Genomic DNA, 21,001 nt, shown 5'->3' with positions numbered 1-21,001 from the left:
ACGATATTCTAAATTTTTTTTTTTAGATGCACCTGTACATTGTGTGTGTACTACAAAAATGAAACAATGTTGTATTTATCAATGACACTTGGTTGAAAATATAGTTTAGTACTTACAAGCTACCTGATTCAAATAGCTTTGCTCCTCGCTGCACAACACTGTATAATATGCACGTGCTTCAGAAGTTGTTTGGATTTCATCTGGTAGACTAATCACCCTTTCGAGACCAGTAACATTTTTAACCCATTGAGTTGGCATACAGTGTACCAACATTTTGGCCAAAGCAGCACAAGATAATATCTACAACAAATGTGCGATACACCTAGAAAACTGGATAAGGCAGGAACACACAATACACAGCGCCTAATAAGCATGATTCAAGCAGGGTTTACCGCAACTCTGCTGTTTCTTACATTCCTAGAAATGAAAGATTACAAACCCAAATATTACTAGCAGGAAAACAAGTTATGTCCTGAGGCCAGCCCTGAAGTATAACGTAAAGAGTTCCCATGCTTTAGAGGAGTAGGTTCTCTGTTGTAATGTGCTCCGCCATTTCAATCCGATGTGTTTTTAGTCTAAATGAAGTAACGTACCACAGCGTGCCTCATCACACACTCCAACTAATCAGTAATGAAATCTGTCGCTGACTGTTTTAATGATTGATTTTTGATCCATTTTGTTGATTACTTGTTGAAGCTCTAGTCTACATGCATGTATAGGTCAGGCATCATGCTGGGGTAGCAGTTAGCTAACAGATTATGGCTTGCCTTGGAAGCCCACATACCTGCTAGTGTTCTCCTGCAACATCACCAAAGCCTTTCTATGAGGAGACACAAAAATTTAGAAGATTACCAGCATTTTAATTTGGATTAGCATGAACACCCGCTCCTGTAACTACACACCCAATTCCCTATACACACACGGATCCAGACAGAACTAAGAAAGCCGTCTGTGCCTCTGCTTGCAGAGTTTTTCTAGTGTCCATGGGAAAAACAGGTGCTGCTGTTCTCAATGTATGATGCACAAGTGCACAACCTAATTAAAGGCAAGTGCTGACTAGCTAGAAGTCTGACTGCTCACTAATAATGAAGGCTAGAGCACCCTGCCCTCCAGCTGGGGCTTCACACGGTTCTGTGATGTCGTGTCCGGGCCAGATCTAAAGATCCTCCAATAACCAGCGGCAGAACCAGAGGGTAAAAAAAAAAAAAAAAGGAAAAAAGAAAAGTAAAGACCAGAACTCACAGGTTACTGCAGGACCGATGCAGATTGTCTGACCTTTCTGAGGTCAGAGTGGCCATCCGAAACCCTGTTCTCAGAGTTATCAGCTTCCAAATCGTGCCATAAGTCATACTGAGCCTTTAAGGCAAAAGGGCGAAGGGAAATATATAGCAATCTAACCAATGGAGAGGACACACAACCTCATATACACTGCTCAAAACACTTAACTCACACACAGGATCTCGATGAGCAAAATATTCAAGTTGAAAATCTTTACTTATATACACTGTGTAATTAGTTGAGAACAAAATGATGTGACATTGAAAGCCAAAACAATCAACACACTGAGGGCTGGATTCAAAATCACACCGAAAAGTTGTGCACAGGCTGATCCAACTCGCATGAATTTCATCACGGCAACTCATAATGTCCGTCAGTAGTGTGTATGGCCCCCACGGGCCTGTATGCACTCCCGACAGCGTCTGGGCATGCTCCTGATGAGATGGCGGATGGTGTCCTGGGGGATCTCCTCCCAGAATTGGATCAGGGCATCAGTGAGCTCTTGGACAGACTGTGATGCTACTTGGTGGCTTTGGATGCTCCAATACAGAACATCCCAGAGGTTCTTAATTAGATTCAAGTATGGGAAATGTGAGGGCCATTCAATGGCCTCAATGCCTTCATAATTCAGAAACTGCTTACACACTCTGGCCACATGAGGCCGGGCATTGTCATGCACCAGGAGGAACCCAGAGCCCACTGCACCAGTGTAAGGTCGGACACTGGCTCTGAAGATTTCATCCCGGTACCTAACAGCAGTAAGGGCACTGTTGGCGAGCACGTGGAGGTCTGTGCAACCCCCAGAGGAGATTCCTCCCCAGACCATCACTGACCCACCACCAAACCGGTCATGCTGGATGATGCTGTCTTTCTGAATCATTTATTTAATTATATTTAAAATTGAGCATGTCTGAGTTTTAAACGTATTCATTAATATACATACAAAGCTAGATTTACACAGTATAGTTTTACACCTGATTCTGCTAGACTCCTATTGCAAAAGAATTTGTTGAATTCTTTGGGCAAGAGCTGAGATTAGCGGTCTCAGAAATCATAATGTGGCGTGTTCACCAACATGCCACCGTGACCAAAGACGGTCGATGACACAGTTCTGCCTGTGCCAAAATGTTTGATTAAAATCAGAAAAAAAAAACAGCCACCAGGAGCGAGGAGGATGGCACAAGATAACAAAACTCACAGGGCATCTACAAACATGGCAGCGGCAATGATGAACATAAACTAAACACCCTAACGGATAGAAAAAAAAAATCTTATTACCTCAAGCTCTCTTTGAGGAATGTTTATGCGACCTCATTTTCTGCACGAGCCCAAACGATGATATATAAGCAGAACATTATCATTTTATTTTTATCATAGATCTATCGTCAGAGGATCTTTGTCCTATAATCTGACCGGGAGAACACAAATGATCGTCCAGCCTGTTATAGAACTCAGCCAACATTTTATTGGGATCATCATCTAATACAGAGTGGCAAGTAGTAATTAAGTAGTAAAGACTGCTGAAATCTGCGAAAACATGCTTGGGGCCAATATAAGATAATGATAAAGCCACATAAACTCTCTTCGGCCCCACCTCTTTTTCCCTTACCAGCATTTGTCCACGCCACAGGGGAGCATGTAAAGACAATACTGCTACAGACAGCAGTGCACAGAGTGTAGAAGGGTCTCTCAGCTGACCTAATTGGCCAGCAGCCCACTTTCCCCACCAGCCTGTTAAATGTGTTTTCCTCGCCAACTTCCTTCCTGGCACACTCCCTTGTTTCATCAACACATACATACATTATATATACACTGTATCTCTAAGTGGCCATTATGCATATAACGACTATAAGAGCTCTGCTCCGAGAGAAGCATTCCCATGCCACATGGTGGGGTTTCTGCTCACAGGTCCCGGGTTCTATAAACATCACAAAATAAATATATAACCGACCACCCACAGCCAACTAATCAGGACACAGAGGTGTCTCTACTTTCCCATCAATCACGTCGCCTGTTACTTCAGAACTTCCCCTTGTTGCACTAGCATTTGTTTTAGGGATGTGGTTCTGGGAGCACACAGAGGAGAGGGCTGTATTTTGAGAATTTTCCATCACAAGCCATGACTATACCTGTAACAGGTCACAAATGGAACATTGTTTTGCTTTCTCATTCCTCACACGTACAATTTACCACTCATCGGTATTAAGATTACTGACTGAGTTCGTGGAGGCAGAACCAACTGAGAACGGCTCATTACACCAGACAGTCCAGAACGTGACATCAAAACACGAAGACTAGCTTTTTAAAGCACTCCAAATAGACCATGCAGTTTTATCTATGTCTAAAGGTGCATTCACTCACACAGCGATTTTATCGCTGCAAGTCGGCAGTCGCTGTATTTTGAAGTCGCAGTTAGGTCGTTCCTACTACTAGTTGCCATAGTAACACGGGTGGCGAGACCAACATTCCACTTTTGACAAATTTACACATTCTGGAGGGAGAGTGATCTTATATAAAATTCACCAGTGCATATAAGCATCATATCCTGTGAGATGAAGGAGAAGCAGTGTGCTCTTTGCCGTCGCGGCCATCGATTTGCAGCAAAAGCGCAAGCGCCAATTAGCTTAGCTTAGGTTATGGCCTTAGTGCATTTAAAGCAAAATAATAACAACAATGAAACACACTCACTTTTTGTAGCAATTGAGCAAAATCCCGGTGTAGCTCGTATCTCAGAAAGCGAGCATCGCCATCAGGGTGTCATTCACTATATGTTCGATGGTGACCGAGAGTCGGACCGCAGCTCTTCGGCCGCGGCCTCTGTGTTTCCTGGGCGAAGAGTCCGGCTTGGTGCTGCTCGTTCCCGGGCGCCGAAGCAGCGGCAAGCCGGACAATTCACCCAAGATAGGAGCTACACTGGGATTTTGCTCGATTGCAACAAAAAATTAATGTTTCTCATTATTATTATTATATATTTTTTTGCTTTAAACCCACTAAGCTAAGCCAATTGGCTACTTCCGCAATGGTGCTGTTCTGCTAGTGAGCACGGGTGGATATGGATCACGTGCGTTCTACTGTCACAGGAAGTCACCAGCTCTCATTGAAAATGAATAGTCTCTGGTCGCTTTGTTGCTGTTCTCTGTAGGAAAATAACCATCTGTGTTTGATTTATTGTGGAGTTCTAGTGCACCTGTCTGCTGGGGGTGAACATGGAGCCCAGTCAACAATGTTCGCTCATATATACAGTAGCCACAGTGTTCCAAATGGACTTGAATAAAGGATGGCTCTTGGGTAGAAAGAGTGTAGGGATCAAGAAAAGCTGCGTGCTTATTAATCATGCCGAAAGTCCACATATCACTCATTCAGAAACACACCCGTGTGCAGACAGACTAAACAACCGCTCCCAAATGTCAGGTAGAAACACTGAGCAGACTAAACATTGCATTTGAGTGAATACGAGCTGTAATTGAAATATTGGCAGAGGGGCATTGAATCAATTCCTGCACTCAGGGGTGGATTTGAGATGAATGGGCTTTATATATACTCTCTATAGGAGATCCATGTGACTCGCTAAGAACCGACCTGAGTGAGAGCTCATCTGGAGCCATGGTGTGAGTCTACATGCAGTCTGATATCATTCTGAATATTAGAAGAGAACAGACTTGATTTTAGAGATGGCACACTGCCACTTTTTCTTTTCCACAATGTTTTGAATAAAAAAACCAATAAAAAAAAAAGCTTTTTAAGCACGTCAAGTGAGATAGCTATCTAAAATGATCATACTCAAACACTCTACTACACTATAGTACTAAGTCTTTCACACAAAAACATAAATAAATAAACAAGCAAACATTAGACAGTTACATTGTTATGCTATGATTACTTGAACTAGTGTTAATAATGTTACTAGTCCTATAAGTACTGTTACTATAGCTACTATTACTTTCACTGATGCTACTAATAATATTGCTGCTATTCCTACTCTTACTGTTAATAATCCTGTTACTATTATTACTATTCAGTCCCTCCAGAATGTAGCGATCGCAGAAATTGATGTAAAAGTAAACAAACTTTGCAATATTTGGAGAAGCTTGCAATTTTTAAAAATTACTGAAGATTTGCCAAAGATTTGGGCCAAGGCACTTCATGTGCCGTCATCACAACACACATTCAGCCAAAGCCCGTCGAACACGAGTCGAACACGAGTACAGCTAACAGATCTCATTTACCAACAAACACTGCAAAAGACAGCGCAAAACGATTACACAATTCATATAGTTTTCGGCAAAAACACACAAAAAACTGTGCAATTGCATTGCGGATTTTGAAAAAAGCCACAGCAAAATCCAGCATTTTTGGCCGCAACGATCACAAATTAAAACTCTCTGCGAAATCCTGTACAGACTGACTATTACTACTGCTACAATTACTGTTACCTACTGCTACAATTACCGTTACTATTACTGTTACTATTACTACTGCTACAATTACTGTTACCTACTGCTACAATTACCGTTACTATTACTGTTACCTACTGCTACAATTACTGTTACTATTACTACTGCTACAATTACTGTTACCTACTGCTACAATTACCGTTACTATTACTGTTACCTACTGCTACAATTACTGTTACTATTACTACTGCTACAATTACTGTTACCTACTGCTACAATTACCGTTACTATTACTGTTACCTACTGCTACAATTACTGTTACTATTACTACTGCTACAATTACTGTTACCTACTGCTACAATTACCGTTACTATTACTGTTACCTACTGCTACAATTACTGTTACTATTACTACTGCTACAATTACTGTTACCTACTGCTACAATTACCGTTACTATTACTGTTACCTACTGCTACAATTACTGTTACTATTACTGTTACTATTACTACTGCTACAATTACTGTTACCTACTGCTACAATTACTGTTACTATTACTGTTACTATTACTACTGCTACAATTACTGTTACCTACTGCTACAATTACTGTTACTATTACTGTTACCTACTGCTACAATTACTGTTACTATTACTGTTACTATTACTACTGCTACAATTACTGTTACCTACTGCTACAATTACCGTTACTATTACTGTTACCTACTGCTACAATTACTGTTCCTATTACTGTTACTATTACTACTGCTACAATTACTGTTACTATTACTGTTACTATTACTACTGCTACAATTACTGTTACCTACTGCTACAATTACCGTTACTATTACTGTTACCTACTGCTACAATTACTGTTACTATTACCTACTGCTACAATTACCGTTGCTATTACTGTTACTATTACCTACTGCTACAATTACCGTTACTATTACTGTTACCTACTGCTACAATTACCGTTACTATTACTGTTACAATTACTACTGCTACAATTACTGTTACCTACTGCTACAGTTCCTGTTACTACTGCTACAATTACTGTTACTACTGCTACAATTACTGTTACTACTGCTACAATTACTGTTACTATTACTGTTTCTACTGCTACAATTACTGTTATTATTACTACTGCTACAATTACTGTTACTACTGCTACAATTACTGTTATTACTACTGCTACAATTACTGTTACCGTTACTACTGCTACAATTACTGTTACTAGTTTTACTATTGCTACAATTACTGTTACTACTTTTACTATTACTATTGCATGATCTATTTTATGTTGCTTTTTGTTATGTTGCACTACAGGCAATTCTGTTATCTGGTCAATGCCAGCTCATAAAAGATAAACATTTGAAAAATCGAGTTAATGTGTATCAGACAATCTTTTTAACCACACAAATGGAAATTCTTATCCACGACCTGGAAAAAAAAAAAAACAACGGAATAAAAACATATATAATAATAATCTAAAGCATTTTTGAGGCCATCTGGGCAACATTGTCCTCAGATGTCTCGTATTTGTTCATCACTCAAGTGCTGTGAGGAACATGAAGATGTCTCCCCTCCCCTCTTAATCCTGACATGTTTGTTCTCTGCTTTCTTCGCTAGGCCATTCCAGGTAGCAGCTGATAAATTCTCAATGTGCTGTGGGTGACATGTTATTTGAAAACATGCCTCAAGAGGAAGGAAGGAGACTAACTCCTGCAAGGATGCACGTACGTTGGCACCGTGTACATGTCTGTGTGAGCGTAGCAGAGAGCCAGAGAGCTCAGTGACTTCAACACTAGAACACTATGATCCAGTATATCTAATATGGCAGCTAAGAACAAGGATTCAATTCTCTGCTGCTGATCTGTGTTCTAATTGCCGTATGAAAAAATAATTACAATAAATTAGTGCACATGTCTCTTGGTAAAATAACAGGAACAAGACAGACAGACAATTGAGTGAGAAAGAGAGAGAGATGATGAAACCTAATTGATAACAGAAAAATAGGAAAAGGAAATTTCCAGTCAGTACGTTTACATGGACAACAATAATCTGATATTAACCAGATTAAGACAATACTCTGATTAAGAAACTAGCATGTAAACAGTGACTACGTCTACATGGACAGCAGTAATCTAATTGACCTTATTCTGAGTAACAGGACAGGACATGTCATTTTGTGACAGGACATGTACGCACACGGCAGTGCTCAACCGTTTTACGGCAAACAAGAGAACACGGCTGCATACGAAACCGCGTACTTACCTACTATATAGTAGGCGAGATATACGTATTTAAGCTATTACATAGTACGTCTATTTGCACTTATAGCATGACAAATGGTGTGGTGACGTAATGGCGTGTGTCGTTAATCGATCCATGTTCTATAACATGTAAAACGGGAACATGAAAGGAACATTCTAAACGCGACACATGTAAACACCCTAATCAGAATATTGTCTTCCTCGGAATAAGGTCAATAATTAGATTCCTGCTGTCCACGTAAACGTAGTCAATGATATGTGCTGGAAGCATAAGAGTACTGTGGTAGTATAAGACTTAGAGATTGGCTATAATTAGTCATTACATTTCTTGTCATTAATTAAAACAGTCCTTATTGTGTAATTTAGACAGCGTAGTGGAACAGGGAAGAACTGTTCATTTTGATGATAATGTAAGGAATAAACAGAGTGGGTTATACATGGTGAAGCAGAGGGCTGTGGTTGAACGTCAGTTTAACAAGTTAGCAGGAAGTAACACTTACATTGTAACACCTATTTAAAAAAAAAAAAAAAAAAAAAAAAGGTAACTTTTTTTCCCTCTCTTGAAGTTAAGACAAAAAACTCAGCTTTCCATGTTACCCAGAAACTGCCAAATCCCTCAATCCTGAAGACTTTCCTGTGCTGGAAAACCTGAATTTGCAACTTTACTTCTGACTGTTACAAAGTGCTGACACCTGATAGTCCTTCCAAAAAATGCTATATACACACATCTCCACACAGAAAACATCTGTAGGGTGTCTGCTATACAAGTACTACAACAAGTGCATTAATATACACTTTGTAGTTGCAATTGCCTATCCAATTCTGACCAATCAGAAGAGAGTATTCAACAGCACTGAGGTTTCTTTAATTTAAAAAATGTAATGCCTTCAATTTCTCTCTACGAGATAAGCATACATGTCCAGTGATTGTAGGCCACTGCTATGCATCATTTAGCCACTGATAGGACACCAAGCCATAAGGATCTTCCAAAGTCGCACCATTTGAACATTTGAAAGTGTTAGCTTGGTCGAATAGCACTCCCTGTCTTCTAATGCCATCTATAATAAGTGTTAATAAACATTTTAACTAATGTTAGATCGAACCCCTAAATAAAATTCTTGATAAATTCTTTATTCAGCTTATAACCATGAACCTCAGGTCTTTCTGCAACCGGGTTGTGCACACATCACTTTTTGTTTACAAACAACACTATTTGATGGTAGAACAGCATACTGTTTAAAGATTTAAATTATACGCTTAATAAAGATTTTAATAAATAAATAAAATGAATGAATAACAATGTCCATGTATTATAAAATCACCCTCACTGCTTAAAATATCGATAATCAGTATTGAGTTGTCCTCTAAAGACAGGTCTCTCTCACATTTTGAGGTCAAATTATGACATCGTATTGATTTAAAAAACAAAAAAACAAAAAAAAACCCCAACTATAAATAGATAAATAAATAAATAAAAATAGACTAATGCAACAATCTGTGGGTACTGCAAGTGTGTATGAGGTCACTGTCAGAAGAGCCACTGGCCCAGACACACACACACTTCCAGTACTAAGAGATCTGGGGCCTTCCACTCCGATGCAAGAAATGACCCAATAAAGAGGTCACTCTGAGAGAACAAAACACACTCTTAACACCTGCTTACCAAATAATTAAAAACCTCTATGCTTTTGCTACATCAGCCTTTCTACATGCCTGTAGTGAGCCGTTAGTGGTTTGATGCAAATCTGGCACCAATAAGAGTACGTAGTGTTACCGGAGACACTCTGAATAAAAGGCATGTATCTCTAAACAAAGCATCCCTTTTCCAGCATAACCCCTCACAACTCATGTTTCTCATACACCACCTCTGAATAAAAAAAAAAAAAAGAAAGAAAAGAAAGGAAAAATAAACACTGCTTTGTGATTTTCCAGGATACAAGCGACTACTAAATCACCTGGGATAGCTGATCTGGATCATCTACACCCACACAGTTCCAGCAACGCTGTCCGTCTACACGCAACGATTATGTTCAACAGCCAGCTGCTGCTAAGTGCTGAGAGGATTTCTGAGAGTTTAAAAAAAAAGGGGGGAAAAAATAACAAGCACCACAGGTGGCCTGATCTGATTAGAAAATGGCTGATTCTAAATGAAGAGACAGAACTCGAGGTACAGGCACTCCTCCCACACCCACCAATTGCATAAGAGCAGATGGAAATAGTGTCAGAGACAGACTACAGCGAGCAGCTGTGAGTGAGTGGATCAGGTGAGCCCTCTGTCTGAGAGGAGTCCTAGAGGGAAAAGTGCAGGATTTCTGAGCAGGGCCAACATCTCCGACTCAAACAGAAAATAAAAGCAGAACGCTTTAACTTTACAGCCAGAAAGACTATCAGAGACTCAAAAGTTTGTGGACACCTGCCGATCACACTTACGTGTGCTTTTTGAACATCAGAATTCCAGATGTAGTTCCCTTTGCTGTTATAATAACCTCCACTCTTCTGAGAAGGCTTTCCACTAGTGTTTGGAGCATGGCTGTGGGGATTTGTGCTCATTCAGGCACAACACCTTTTCTGAGGTCAGGTGAGGAGGCCTTGGGTGCAGCTGGTGTTCCAGTTCATCCCAAAAGTATTCAGTGGGGTTGAGGTCAGGGCTCTGTGAAGGCCACTCAATTTAATCCAGTCCAACCTTGGCAAGCCATGTCTTCATGGTGCTCGCTTTGTGCATTGTAATGCTGGAACAGCTTTGGGCCTCTTAGTCCCAGTGAAGGGAAATTATAAAGCTACAGCATACAAACACATTCTATTCAATTGTTTGTGGCACCAGTTTGGGGAAGAACCACATATAGGTGCGATAGTCAGGTGTCCACATACTTTGGGCCATATAGTGCAGATATAACTTCTTATTCTAGTCCCACTCCTTGCATTCATTAAAACGGTTTATGAACCCTACATTATATGGTTATAAAAATGCATACATCTTATAAGCAAAGATTTCATAAGCAAAGATTTCCACCTAAGGCATACTGAGTCTACAACACTAGTCAAAATTTCTCACCATTGTTTGAATATTCTTCAATAACCGCCTCGTGAAGGTTTATCATTTTGATCTTAGTGGTAAGAGATACGCCTTGGTGCCTAACCCTTGCGAGCACAAAAGCATGTCGGTTCCATGAATGGAAAAAGCGTTTAGCCAATTTTCAACCTGAGAAAAACATAAACTCGGATTCATTGCCAAATATGAGGTCAGCTTGAATAAGAAAGAGGCCACCAACATCCCTCAACGGTATTATCAAACCAGCCATGTTTACACGTTTGAGCCAAAACAACGTCAGTGTCTTACTGCAGATTTTTTTTAGACTGTCCTGACAAACGAAAAATTCTGACTTGTCCCTACCATAGACTGTACTAATTCATCTGCGGAAGGGTTGAACCTCTGGGCCTCCACTGTACCCAGTGCCACAAGCTATCATTGTGCTCATGAATGGAAAACAAATAAAATCAATAGTCTGGAAAAACAACTGCGAGTTAATTAAAAGGAGAAAGCACGTCAATGAAAGGAACATTCATCTGCCTCAACACGATATCTAAAGCCAAATCAGAGAAACAATAAAAAAAAAAAACACAAAGCTACTGGTCATGGAGCTTCAGTAACATATGAATGGAGAGCAGCAGAACATGAGAGGCTCACAGAGTAAGAGTCTCGTCTTCAGCTCCTCCTCCATGATTCACTGTCCTGACTAAGCGGTCGGCTTTCTGCACAGATGCATGCACTGTTATTACTCCTGCCACTCTTTTGGATTTCATCGCTCCTGCTATTATTAGCTGCCTCATATGTCCAAGGCCACCGACGCTCCTTCCGTCAGCCGTCACTTACCCATCATGCCCGGCTTGGCACTAAAAAGCTTTGGGTTTTGTTAGCTAGCGCTAAATAGAGTCAGGCTGTACTGTGGTAAAACTGAACCATTTTGGATTGACCACAATGCCCTTCAATACTCTAATAACACAATCATCCGGGTTAAAAGCATAAACAAAGCACATGATATTTCCCCACAAAATGATAAACTGGAACAAGGAGAGACAGAGCGAGAGAGAGAGAGAGAGAGAGAGAGAGAGAGAGAGAGAGAGAGAGCACGAGAGAGACGGGAAACAAATACAGAGGATATTATTATTGCAGTGGAGAAATCCAATATATTTACCTTTTGGAGACTGGTAGGATTGAGCTGCGTCTTATCAATAATTTTTATGGCCACCTGCAGGAAAGGAAGGAGACAAATGACATTTTACCGACTCTGCTGCTCACGGGGGAACAGCAATCATCTAAAGTCCGAAAGTGAAAATGACTTCAGATTCAGAATCGCTAGGACGGAGTTAAAAAAAAAATGTCCAACACTATTCATATATAAATACAGCAGAAATACATTTTTTTTTAAAAACAACAAAAAAATCTGATTTTATTTTGAAACCTCATCTTTTCAATACTTAAACCTGATAGAAAGTATGTGAAAGAGGAAATGGATAAGTGGGAAATATCTGAAAAATGAATCAGGCACAGGCAGAATGAAAGCCCTGGGGCTGAGCGATGTTTGAACCTCACCTCTCGTCCAGTCAGGATGTGTCGTGCCAATTTGACCTTGGCGAAGTTGCCCTTGCCGATGGTTTTGAGCAGCCGGTAGTTGCCAACATGCGGCTGCTCATCGGCACACGAGGCGATGGAGTTGCGGCATCGAGCCCCTGAGCGGCTAGATCTCGTGGCACCATCGTTCCGCCCGTCACTGTGCGAGGTGTGCTGGAGGTACAACACAGACAAAACCGGAGCTCAGTGATCAAGCTTAAGGGCCTTCTAAAGGTGACACACTGACAGGTCCAAACCAATCCACACAAGTAGTGTAGCGCAAATGCAAAGAGTTATTGTAAGAAACCATCAATCCAGATTAGGTCAAATCTCCACATTAATCTATGCCTCGAGGGTGAGGAGATATCCAGACAGGAAGTCACATAACATTAAAAAAATGTGACCAGCAGTTGAACACAAGTGCTGCATTCAATTAAAACTTCTGACCGCTGACTCAGTAAATCCAACGAAAACTCAGAATTCCTACTCGTAAACTCCCATTTCCGACCAGTGACGTCAAATCAACATGGCTGCTCAGGCATCAACAGTAAACAAAGTAGCACCCCTTACCTTTATACAAGTTACGTGGTATATACACAAGTATTTGTTTTAGATCGATCAATATATAGGCCTAGACATATAGGCCGATTCGATTGTTAAATCTAGAGCACTGACTACAAAGTTCATTGTTTTGAGGAGGAAAATGTGCTACTCATCACGGTTAACTGGCTAGTTTGTTGCCAACAAAAGACAAACATGTAGGCATCCATGGTTTCCCCCACTTTGTAGCCTGAATGCACAAAATGTACGACATAATGTCATACATGACGCAATTCCGTAATTCAGCTTCCCACTTCTGAGGTAAATCAAATGCAGCATTAGTTTAAAACTAGCAAAGGGTAGACTAAGTTGCACCACAGAAATTTCAGCGTGCTTGTGCAAATACTTGTGTATACAGGAAGGAACAAAGAAATGTGACCAGCAGCCAGTCCCACCAGTTCAACACAAGTTTAACTGTTACTCAAATTAACTTAAAAGTTTAACGCCGCAACTCAGAATTTCTGTCCTGCAACTAGGTAAGACGTCCCCTCAACTCGGAATTCTTACCCAGAAACTCAAGATGGTCTCCTCAGCCCCAAGTTCAGCAAGTGACATCAAAACAACATGGCTGCTCCCAGCATTAACATTTATCACTATTCAAAAAAAATCTTTCAAAACATCTGTCATTTGAGTGCATGTTAAATGTTAAAGGTTAAGATCCGAAGTTCTACATTCAAATCTATCAAAACACAAAAAGCATTCCCCTAGATCAATGTCTAATAACATTTTGTGCCTTCATTTGAAAATTATGAAATGAAAATCCTTCCTAAATAATTAAACAGTGTCCTAACTTCAAGAGAAAAGTGTTTTATTATAAATCTTTTCTGACTTTTTGCTTTAATTCAGATTTTTACCCAATTTTTTAAAATCATTTTTTGGCAAAATCAAAAGCCTGAAAGCCTTGACAGTAGGAAGGGATGTAAATAATGCTGGTTAAAGAAATAACAGCATGCCGTTTCCTGGATTTCAGCTATGACTTCCTCTTTCAGCAAGAAAGGCTTTCTGAGAGAATTTACAGTTTCAGATATCATCTGAAAAGACACTGCGTTAATCCTCTGAACCGGGTTAATGAAAGCACAGCTTTAAAGCCCCAAATAGAAATGTTTAAAACAGCCAGTTACCCTATGACCAATTTACTTTTAAGTCTATGGAAGCTGACGACCAGCATTGTACCACGACACAGATGTGAAATACTTAGCGCAATAACGTTACTCATAACAGATAACGTTACGTAACCGATAATGATGCAGAAGTGATGATAGAGCACAATTTAGATACGACGGTCACCAACGATTTTTGGAATAGTGGCTAAAGCATGTGTGAATCGAAAGAGCACGTGAACTGTCACTACTTCTGATGTCTTAACTAAAAAAAAAAAACAAAAGTAATCAGACATTCCATACTGTGAGCGGTGTCACGATCCGATACGGCCTACATGTTACAGTATCCTACTTAGTATCATCAGCCTTTGCCTTCAACAGTGAGGTGTGCTTGCTCAGCAACCATATTCACATGCACACATCAAGTGAGCAGCTCGTTTCAGGAGTTTAACGCCAGCAGCAAACTAGGTTGTCACTGTGAGTAGAATGAAGGTCTCACAAATGCTCAGGTGATGAATGCTGCACTAACTGAACAGTGGTTAGAGTTCTCCCAGGTCATATTTTTTGGTGTCTCCTTTTGTTGTGAAGTATGAGGTAGTAAAATAAAGTTCTGTCTGCTTGTAGACATTTTTTAGACTGTGGTGACAAGTAGCATCATTGGCATTGAGATAAAAAAGTGAACAGCTAAAAAAAAGTGAACCTCCTGGAAGGACAACCATCTCAGAAACAGTCCATCAATCAGTACATTACGGTAGAGTGGCTAGACGGAAGCACTCCTGAGTAAAAGACTTATGGAAGGCACTTACAGGACGTTGAGAGCATGAGGAAAAAGACTCTCTGATCTCATGAGACAAAAATCGAAGATCAACTGGCCAACACTATCCCTATGGTGAAGCATGGTGGTGGCAGTATCATGCCATGGCAGTGCTTCTCAGTGACAGGGACACTGGTCAGAACTGAGGGAAGAGTGAATACAGACAAAAAAACAGAAAGGTCCTTAAAGAAAATACGCTCCACAGTGCACATAGGCGAAGAAGACTGGGGCAAAGGTTCACTTTTCTGTATGACAACAAACCAAAGCATACAGCCAAGTGGTCTAGCCAAAGCTCAGGCTTTAACCCCATAAAACCCCAGCTGTGGAGAGACCTGAAGGTGGCAGCTCACAGACGCTCACCATCCGATCGGAATAAATAACCCAAATGCAGGTGTGCAAAGCTGGTAGAGACTTACCCAAGAAGACTGGAAGCTGTAATTGCTGCCAGAGGTGCTTCTACACAATACTGAATAATTGCTCTGAATAGCTATCTAGATGAGCCATTTCAGTTTTCCTTCGATTTGTAATAGATTTGCAAACATTTCTAAAGACTTGTTTTTTTCATTACGGATTATTGCGTGTAGATTAATGGCCAAAAACTGTTCATTAAATCTATTACAACAAACAAACATCGCAAAGACCGAATGGGTCTGAATACGTTCCGAACCCACTGTATTCATTTATTTTTTCATTTTGATCTTTAGAATACAACGACAATACGACTTCGCTACAGCCACCATAGTCAAAATATTTAGTATTGTGTCAGCCCTAGCTTTAAAAAAAAAACAAAACACAAACTATGACTATACTGCAATAGCAAAAACCAGAATATTTAGCTACAGTCATCATACCAATATTTCTCGACACTACAGGCTCTTTTATTTTGACACTATGGGATGTGAGATATGGAATACGCATCATACCACAATATTTGATTTTTAACAGTTAATGATATTGCTTTAAAAAAAAATCATCATCAAACACTGGCACAAAATCGATCAGGCAATGATTTCTACACCCTTGTCTCTCGGCGTTAAACGAATGCCAATCCATCTAGGCTAGAGCTGCCCAAATTAGCACATAAATCGTTTAGGCAGACAGCTGAGTAATATCTGATGAAGGCCGACAGAACCACGTGGCTATGGTAAAAAGGGAGCTGACAAGCTGGAGTTTAAAATAACTATAAAGATGAGGTAAGAAATATGCAAATAATGCTTGTAAAAATTATTACTGACAAGATATTGGTTGCATCCCTGTGAGCGAGGTTAGTCGTTATATTCGTGTCAGGACTGGAAGAGGAACTTCTGAAAGGATGTGTGTTTATGTTAAAGGCGGACTAAATCCTACTGTGCTTATAATTCAGATATTTCTGGATAGCAGCAGTCCTCATGGCTGGTTGGTTGGATGGATGGATGGTCACAACACCACCATCGCCTCCAGGATGCATTTTCCAGCAGGTTGATCATGAAGAACTTGCGTAACCTTTCAGCCCTGCTTACGCTAATTACTCTGTTTTCCCCTTCATAGCAATAGAATATGTAAGGAATGAAACACTCATTAGTTTGATTATTGTATTCCTCTTATACCAAACAATTTCGTTCTTTTTTTTTTTTTAAGAAGTGAAATTGTACTTCTCACCTGTTTATAGCTACAGTTCATGTTATGGAACATTCGTTACACCTGTTATCACTTGCGTTATAGCGACTATAAACAGATGTTCCCTCACTTTCTAGTGAAGTTACTGAAACCAAAATAAAAATGTAACTTGTCACAGAGAACATCCTCTGCCCTTCAGGAAAAGCACTGACACTGGAGACTCTTTCCATAAAAGTTTTAGAAGTATCAAAACATGATGCATTTTTTCTATATTAAAGAACACATTTTAATCCCTTCATCACTAGGTTTAGATTATGTGGCACAAGTGCCATACAAGTCCCTGTGAATTAGCCGTTACTATAGAAACGACAGTGTATTAGAACAGGCTCCTTCTGAACAACCAGAATCGAAAATTCAGCATAACTGTGGTATAAACATGTTTACAAATGCTTGCGTGTCATTGGCCAGTATTTTCCAGCGTTTAATTCACATAATCCATTTTTAAGGCAGGGAAATACTGGCAGTGATTATTAGGATGATGAACAGACACTGACGCATGTCTAGAAAGCAATGAAATATCTACAGATCGCTCCAAAACCACCCGAGTCTGTGCATGTTTTTCTCAGTATGCAAGAGAACAACGTGAACAGGAATGATTTTTGTGAACGGTATTAATGCCAGTCCTGCAGGAACCGTCCTGGAGCTCATTGCAAATTCGGAGACGTTTGTCAAATAAAGCCGTGTCCAAATATTACTTATCAAGAGGTCGCTACTGAAGGTCGCATACGTCTGATATTTAGAGAACATTCTATATTCAGGGGACTAGACCTGTATGATAAAATATTCCACCTAAAAATGTACTACGATTTTTTTTTTTATTATTATTTGAAGTCTTTAGACATGTTTAGATTCATCTGCAATGAGTGTAACGTCTAATGCTCCAGTGGCTACTATTTCTGTGGAGCCCTCATTTCAAGTAGTCAAAATTAGAGGAATAAAAAAAAAAAAAATCTGCACACAGCCATGTAGGACAGCAGAAAACCCATTATAGGATAAAACCTTCTACAGCCTTTTCAGAGGACATACATCAGTTCAATACAGTCCTACTTTCTAACCTGATCCTAACGAATAAAACAAAAGGAAGCACTTCATTTATGCCCAAAATTGTTTTCATTTTCAAGTCGATTAAAAAAAAAAGCTTTTATACTAATAATCCCTGCACGCCGAGTTAACTGAAATTCCCATTAAACTGAAATTATAAACACTAAAGCTTGGAACCGGCTAATGCTTCATACCTGGCACAGGATAAAACCCCTAGACGTTTGTCCTTCATTACTTCAGAGTAAAAGAAAAACCCCCTGGAAACAACTTACTATGGTAATGCGGTGTCTCTTGACCGAATGCGAGCCCTTCATGTTAGCATTGATTACGTGAATGATGTCCAAACAGGCGAGCGCTTCGTTTTTGGGGACGCTGGCTGCTCATCGATCCACAGGCACGGACTGATGCTCGTGTCTGCACCCTATCCTTAGATTATTGTTGAGGGAGGGGAGGGCTAAGTCGCTCCTCTATTCATACAGCCAACAGCTGGCTATTAACACTTACACACTCCACCAGCCTTCAGAGGAAACACCACACTGCGTAGACTTTCACACATTTCCTCGTCACAGTAATCCTCACACCTGATCATATAGGCAAAGATCTGCCTTGGAGTTCATTTTTCACTTTCTTTTATTATTATTATTATAATAATTATTAAATTCCCTGTCTCTACTTGACTAAGAAATTACACGAGATCTTTCATGATCATTGGTTTGTCTACTAAAAATTATATTTAGTGTCATTTTAGGACCCCAGGACATGAAATATAACTACACTCTTACACTAATTTTCAATCTCAAAAGGAATTATGGATATTATTATGAACTTGTTGACATCATAACAAATAAGTGGTACAATCATCTATGTCATTAGGACAAACGTAGAAATTGCATACGTTGTCTTAACACACAATTTGGAGAAAAAGTGTAAAGAATTATAGATAGATAGATATAGAGATAGATAGATAGGTAGATATAGCGAGATATAGAGATAGATAGATAGAGATAGTGTACATGTTTAAAAAAAAACAAAAAAAACCCACACACACTATATGGCCAAAGGTTATACGTACACCTGAACATCACACCCATGTGTTCCTTCCCCAAACTCCTGCCACAAAGCCGGAAACACACAATTGTCTTGAATGTCATTGTATGCTGTAGCATTACAATTTCCCTTCACTGCAACTAAGAGGCCCAAAAATGTTCCAGTATGACAACGCCCCTGTACACAAAGCGAGCTCCATGAAGACATGATTTACCAAGGTTGATGTGGAAGAACTCGAGTGTCCTGCACAGATCCCTGACTTTGAACACTTTTGGGATGAACTGGAGCGCTGACTGCACCGCAGACCCTCTCACTGAACATCAGTGCCTGAACGAACACAAATTACCCACAACCACACTCCAAACTCTAGTGGAAAACCTTCCCAGAAGAGTGGAGGTTATTTACTATAATGCAAAGGAGAGGACTAAATCTGGAATGAGATTTAAAAAAAAACAAAAAAAAAACAAAAACGCACATCTGGATGTGATGGTCAGATGTTCACAAACTTTTGGCCATATCGTGTATATGTTTTCTGGGCCCTAGTATTGCTAATAAACAAATAGAATCAACATGTAGCTCATTTTAGAACGCATGCACCGCGTACCCAGTTCGACCCTGAGCTTGGGTTACTGGAATTTCTGAGTATGTCCTCCCAGTCACCGTCTGGGTTTCCTCTGGGTTCTCCGGTTTCCTCCCACAAAAAAAAAAAACACTCCCATTGTATGCGGACTGGCTATGCTAAAAATTCCCCTAGACGTTTATGAGTGTGCGATGCTCTGCGACAGACAGGTGTCCCATTCAGGGTGTATTCCAGCGTCACACCCAGTGTCTCGGGCATCTACTCCGGCACCCTGACCACGAAAAGGTGGTTGCTGAAGATGAATGCAGAGATGAAGATCCATTCCAAGCTACATTTGTGTTGTAATTGTACTCGGTCAATCCTACAAGCTAACGAGGTCGAATTTATCTTCACGCTACGTAATCTGATTCTGACTAACACAATCGAAAAGGACAAGGAAAGCATTGTTTTTTTTTTTATCCTGTCCAACGTGTGATGTCTTAGTGACTTTTTATTTATTTTACAGAACTTCTTCCCTATGTAACCCCTGATGAGAGTAGTTTTTTAATACTTAGGCTACATTTAAATGAGGACAACCTTGATATTTGCTACACTAACATCAATATTGTGGTTTTTAGGACCTGACACCTCTCTATAAGGCTCATACAATGGCTCTTTGTATGTCAATGTGAATTTAAGGAACATTACAGAAGTTAATGGAAAAAGTAGCACAGGAACTTCCTCAGCTTCATCTTGTGCCACTAACACAAGTACTGGAGGAAATACGAAGTGTATCAGGTGTGCCGAGAAAAGTTCGAGACTCCCAGGTTACTAAACATGAGACAAAACAAAATCCCTGAAGATGCAACAGCGAGACTTACATTTTCCGTGTCGCGCTCATTGACTGTAGGCAGTGGTGTCCTCGTTGACATTTTAACGCGTCTCGATCTCCAAAGTGCTTCTCCTTGTCCAAGTGTGTGTCTAATCGCAGCGCCTCGGTCCGAAGGAAGAGCACAAAGCAGTTATCCGACAGACCATGGAGGAGATCAGCTCTGACTGCGATCCAAAGGCGAACTTTCAGCACAACACACGCCGGAAGACGCCGCCACTCCACGTTAATAAAGTCATTTATCGAGCCGCATTACACCACACGGCGCTGTGATGTCCAACCGGTGGCACACAACACAAACTTGTGCAGTGCTGAACATGCGCCCACCATAACCGTACTCCAAAAAGGTGGCCAGTTAGTTTAGAAAGTGAACAAACGCTGTCAAAATAAAAAAAGTTGGTAACGAAACCAAGCCCATACAGTTACTCCAGGCCCGCCGAACTGCACACAGCGGTTTGGCGAGAAGGAGGAGGGGACTTCAGGTTATAACCGCTATACAAACGGTCCGACGCCGATTTGGGAAGTTAGTGAAGTTCCGCCAAAATGCTCAGGATAAAACTGACGACGCGAACCTATTCGTTAAAAAATAATTACACCCAGGAATCCCCAAGTTTTGTTTCAGTTCCACCCATCCCAAAAACTAAGCGTCGCCTGTAGCTAGACTGCTGAATCCAAGATGGCCGCGTATTTGCTAAACAGCGCTAAGCCGAGCCCAGCTCTGCCGGAGGAAGTGATGAAAGAGGC

The 21,001-nt window shown here is 40.4% G+C and overlaps 1 protein-coding gene across 6 annotated transcripts in view; it reads right to left on the bottom strand.

The window, feature by feature from the left end:
* Window positions 1–21,001, bottom strand: part of mark3b (MAP/microtubule affinity-regulating kinase 3b) — a 59,759-nt gene extending 38,758 nt beyond the window's left edge. For 2 of the 6 annotated variants that reach the window (XM_053613615.1, XM_053613614.1), the window contains exons 1-3: window positions 20,250–21,001; window positions 12,534–12,725; window positions 12,136–12,189 (exon numbers count right to left, since the gene is read on the bottom strand). In XM_053613615.1, coding sequence (XP_053469590.1) covers window positions 12,136–12,189; window positions 12,534–12,725; window positions 20,250–20,300 — 297 coding nt within the window. In that variant the 5' untranslated portion in view covers window positions 20,301–21,001. The remainder of the gene's footprint in view (window positions 1–12,135; window positions 12,190–12,533; window positions 12,726–20,249) is intronic. The other 4 variants (XM_053613610.1, XM_053613611.1, XM_053613612.1 and 1 more) reach the window with 4 other exon arrangements.

Source organism: Ictalurus furcatus, chromosome 25, assembly GCF_023375685.1.
Source record: "Ictalurus furcatus strain D&B chromosome 25, Billie_1.0, whole genome shotgun sequence".
Classification (NCBI taxonomy): Eukaryota; Metazoa; Chordata; class Actinopteri; order Siluriformes; family Ictaluridae; genus Ictalurus; species Ictalurus furcatus.
Note: the sequence above shows the minus strand (reverse complement) of the source record. Positions and strands in the feature narration are given on the sequence as shown.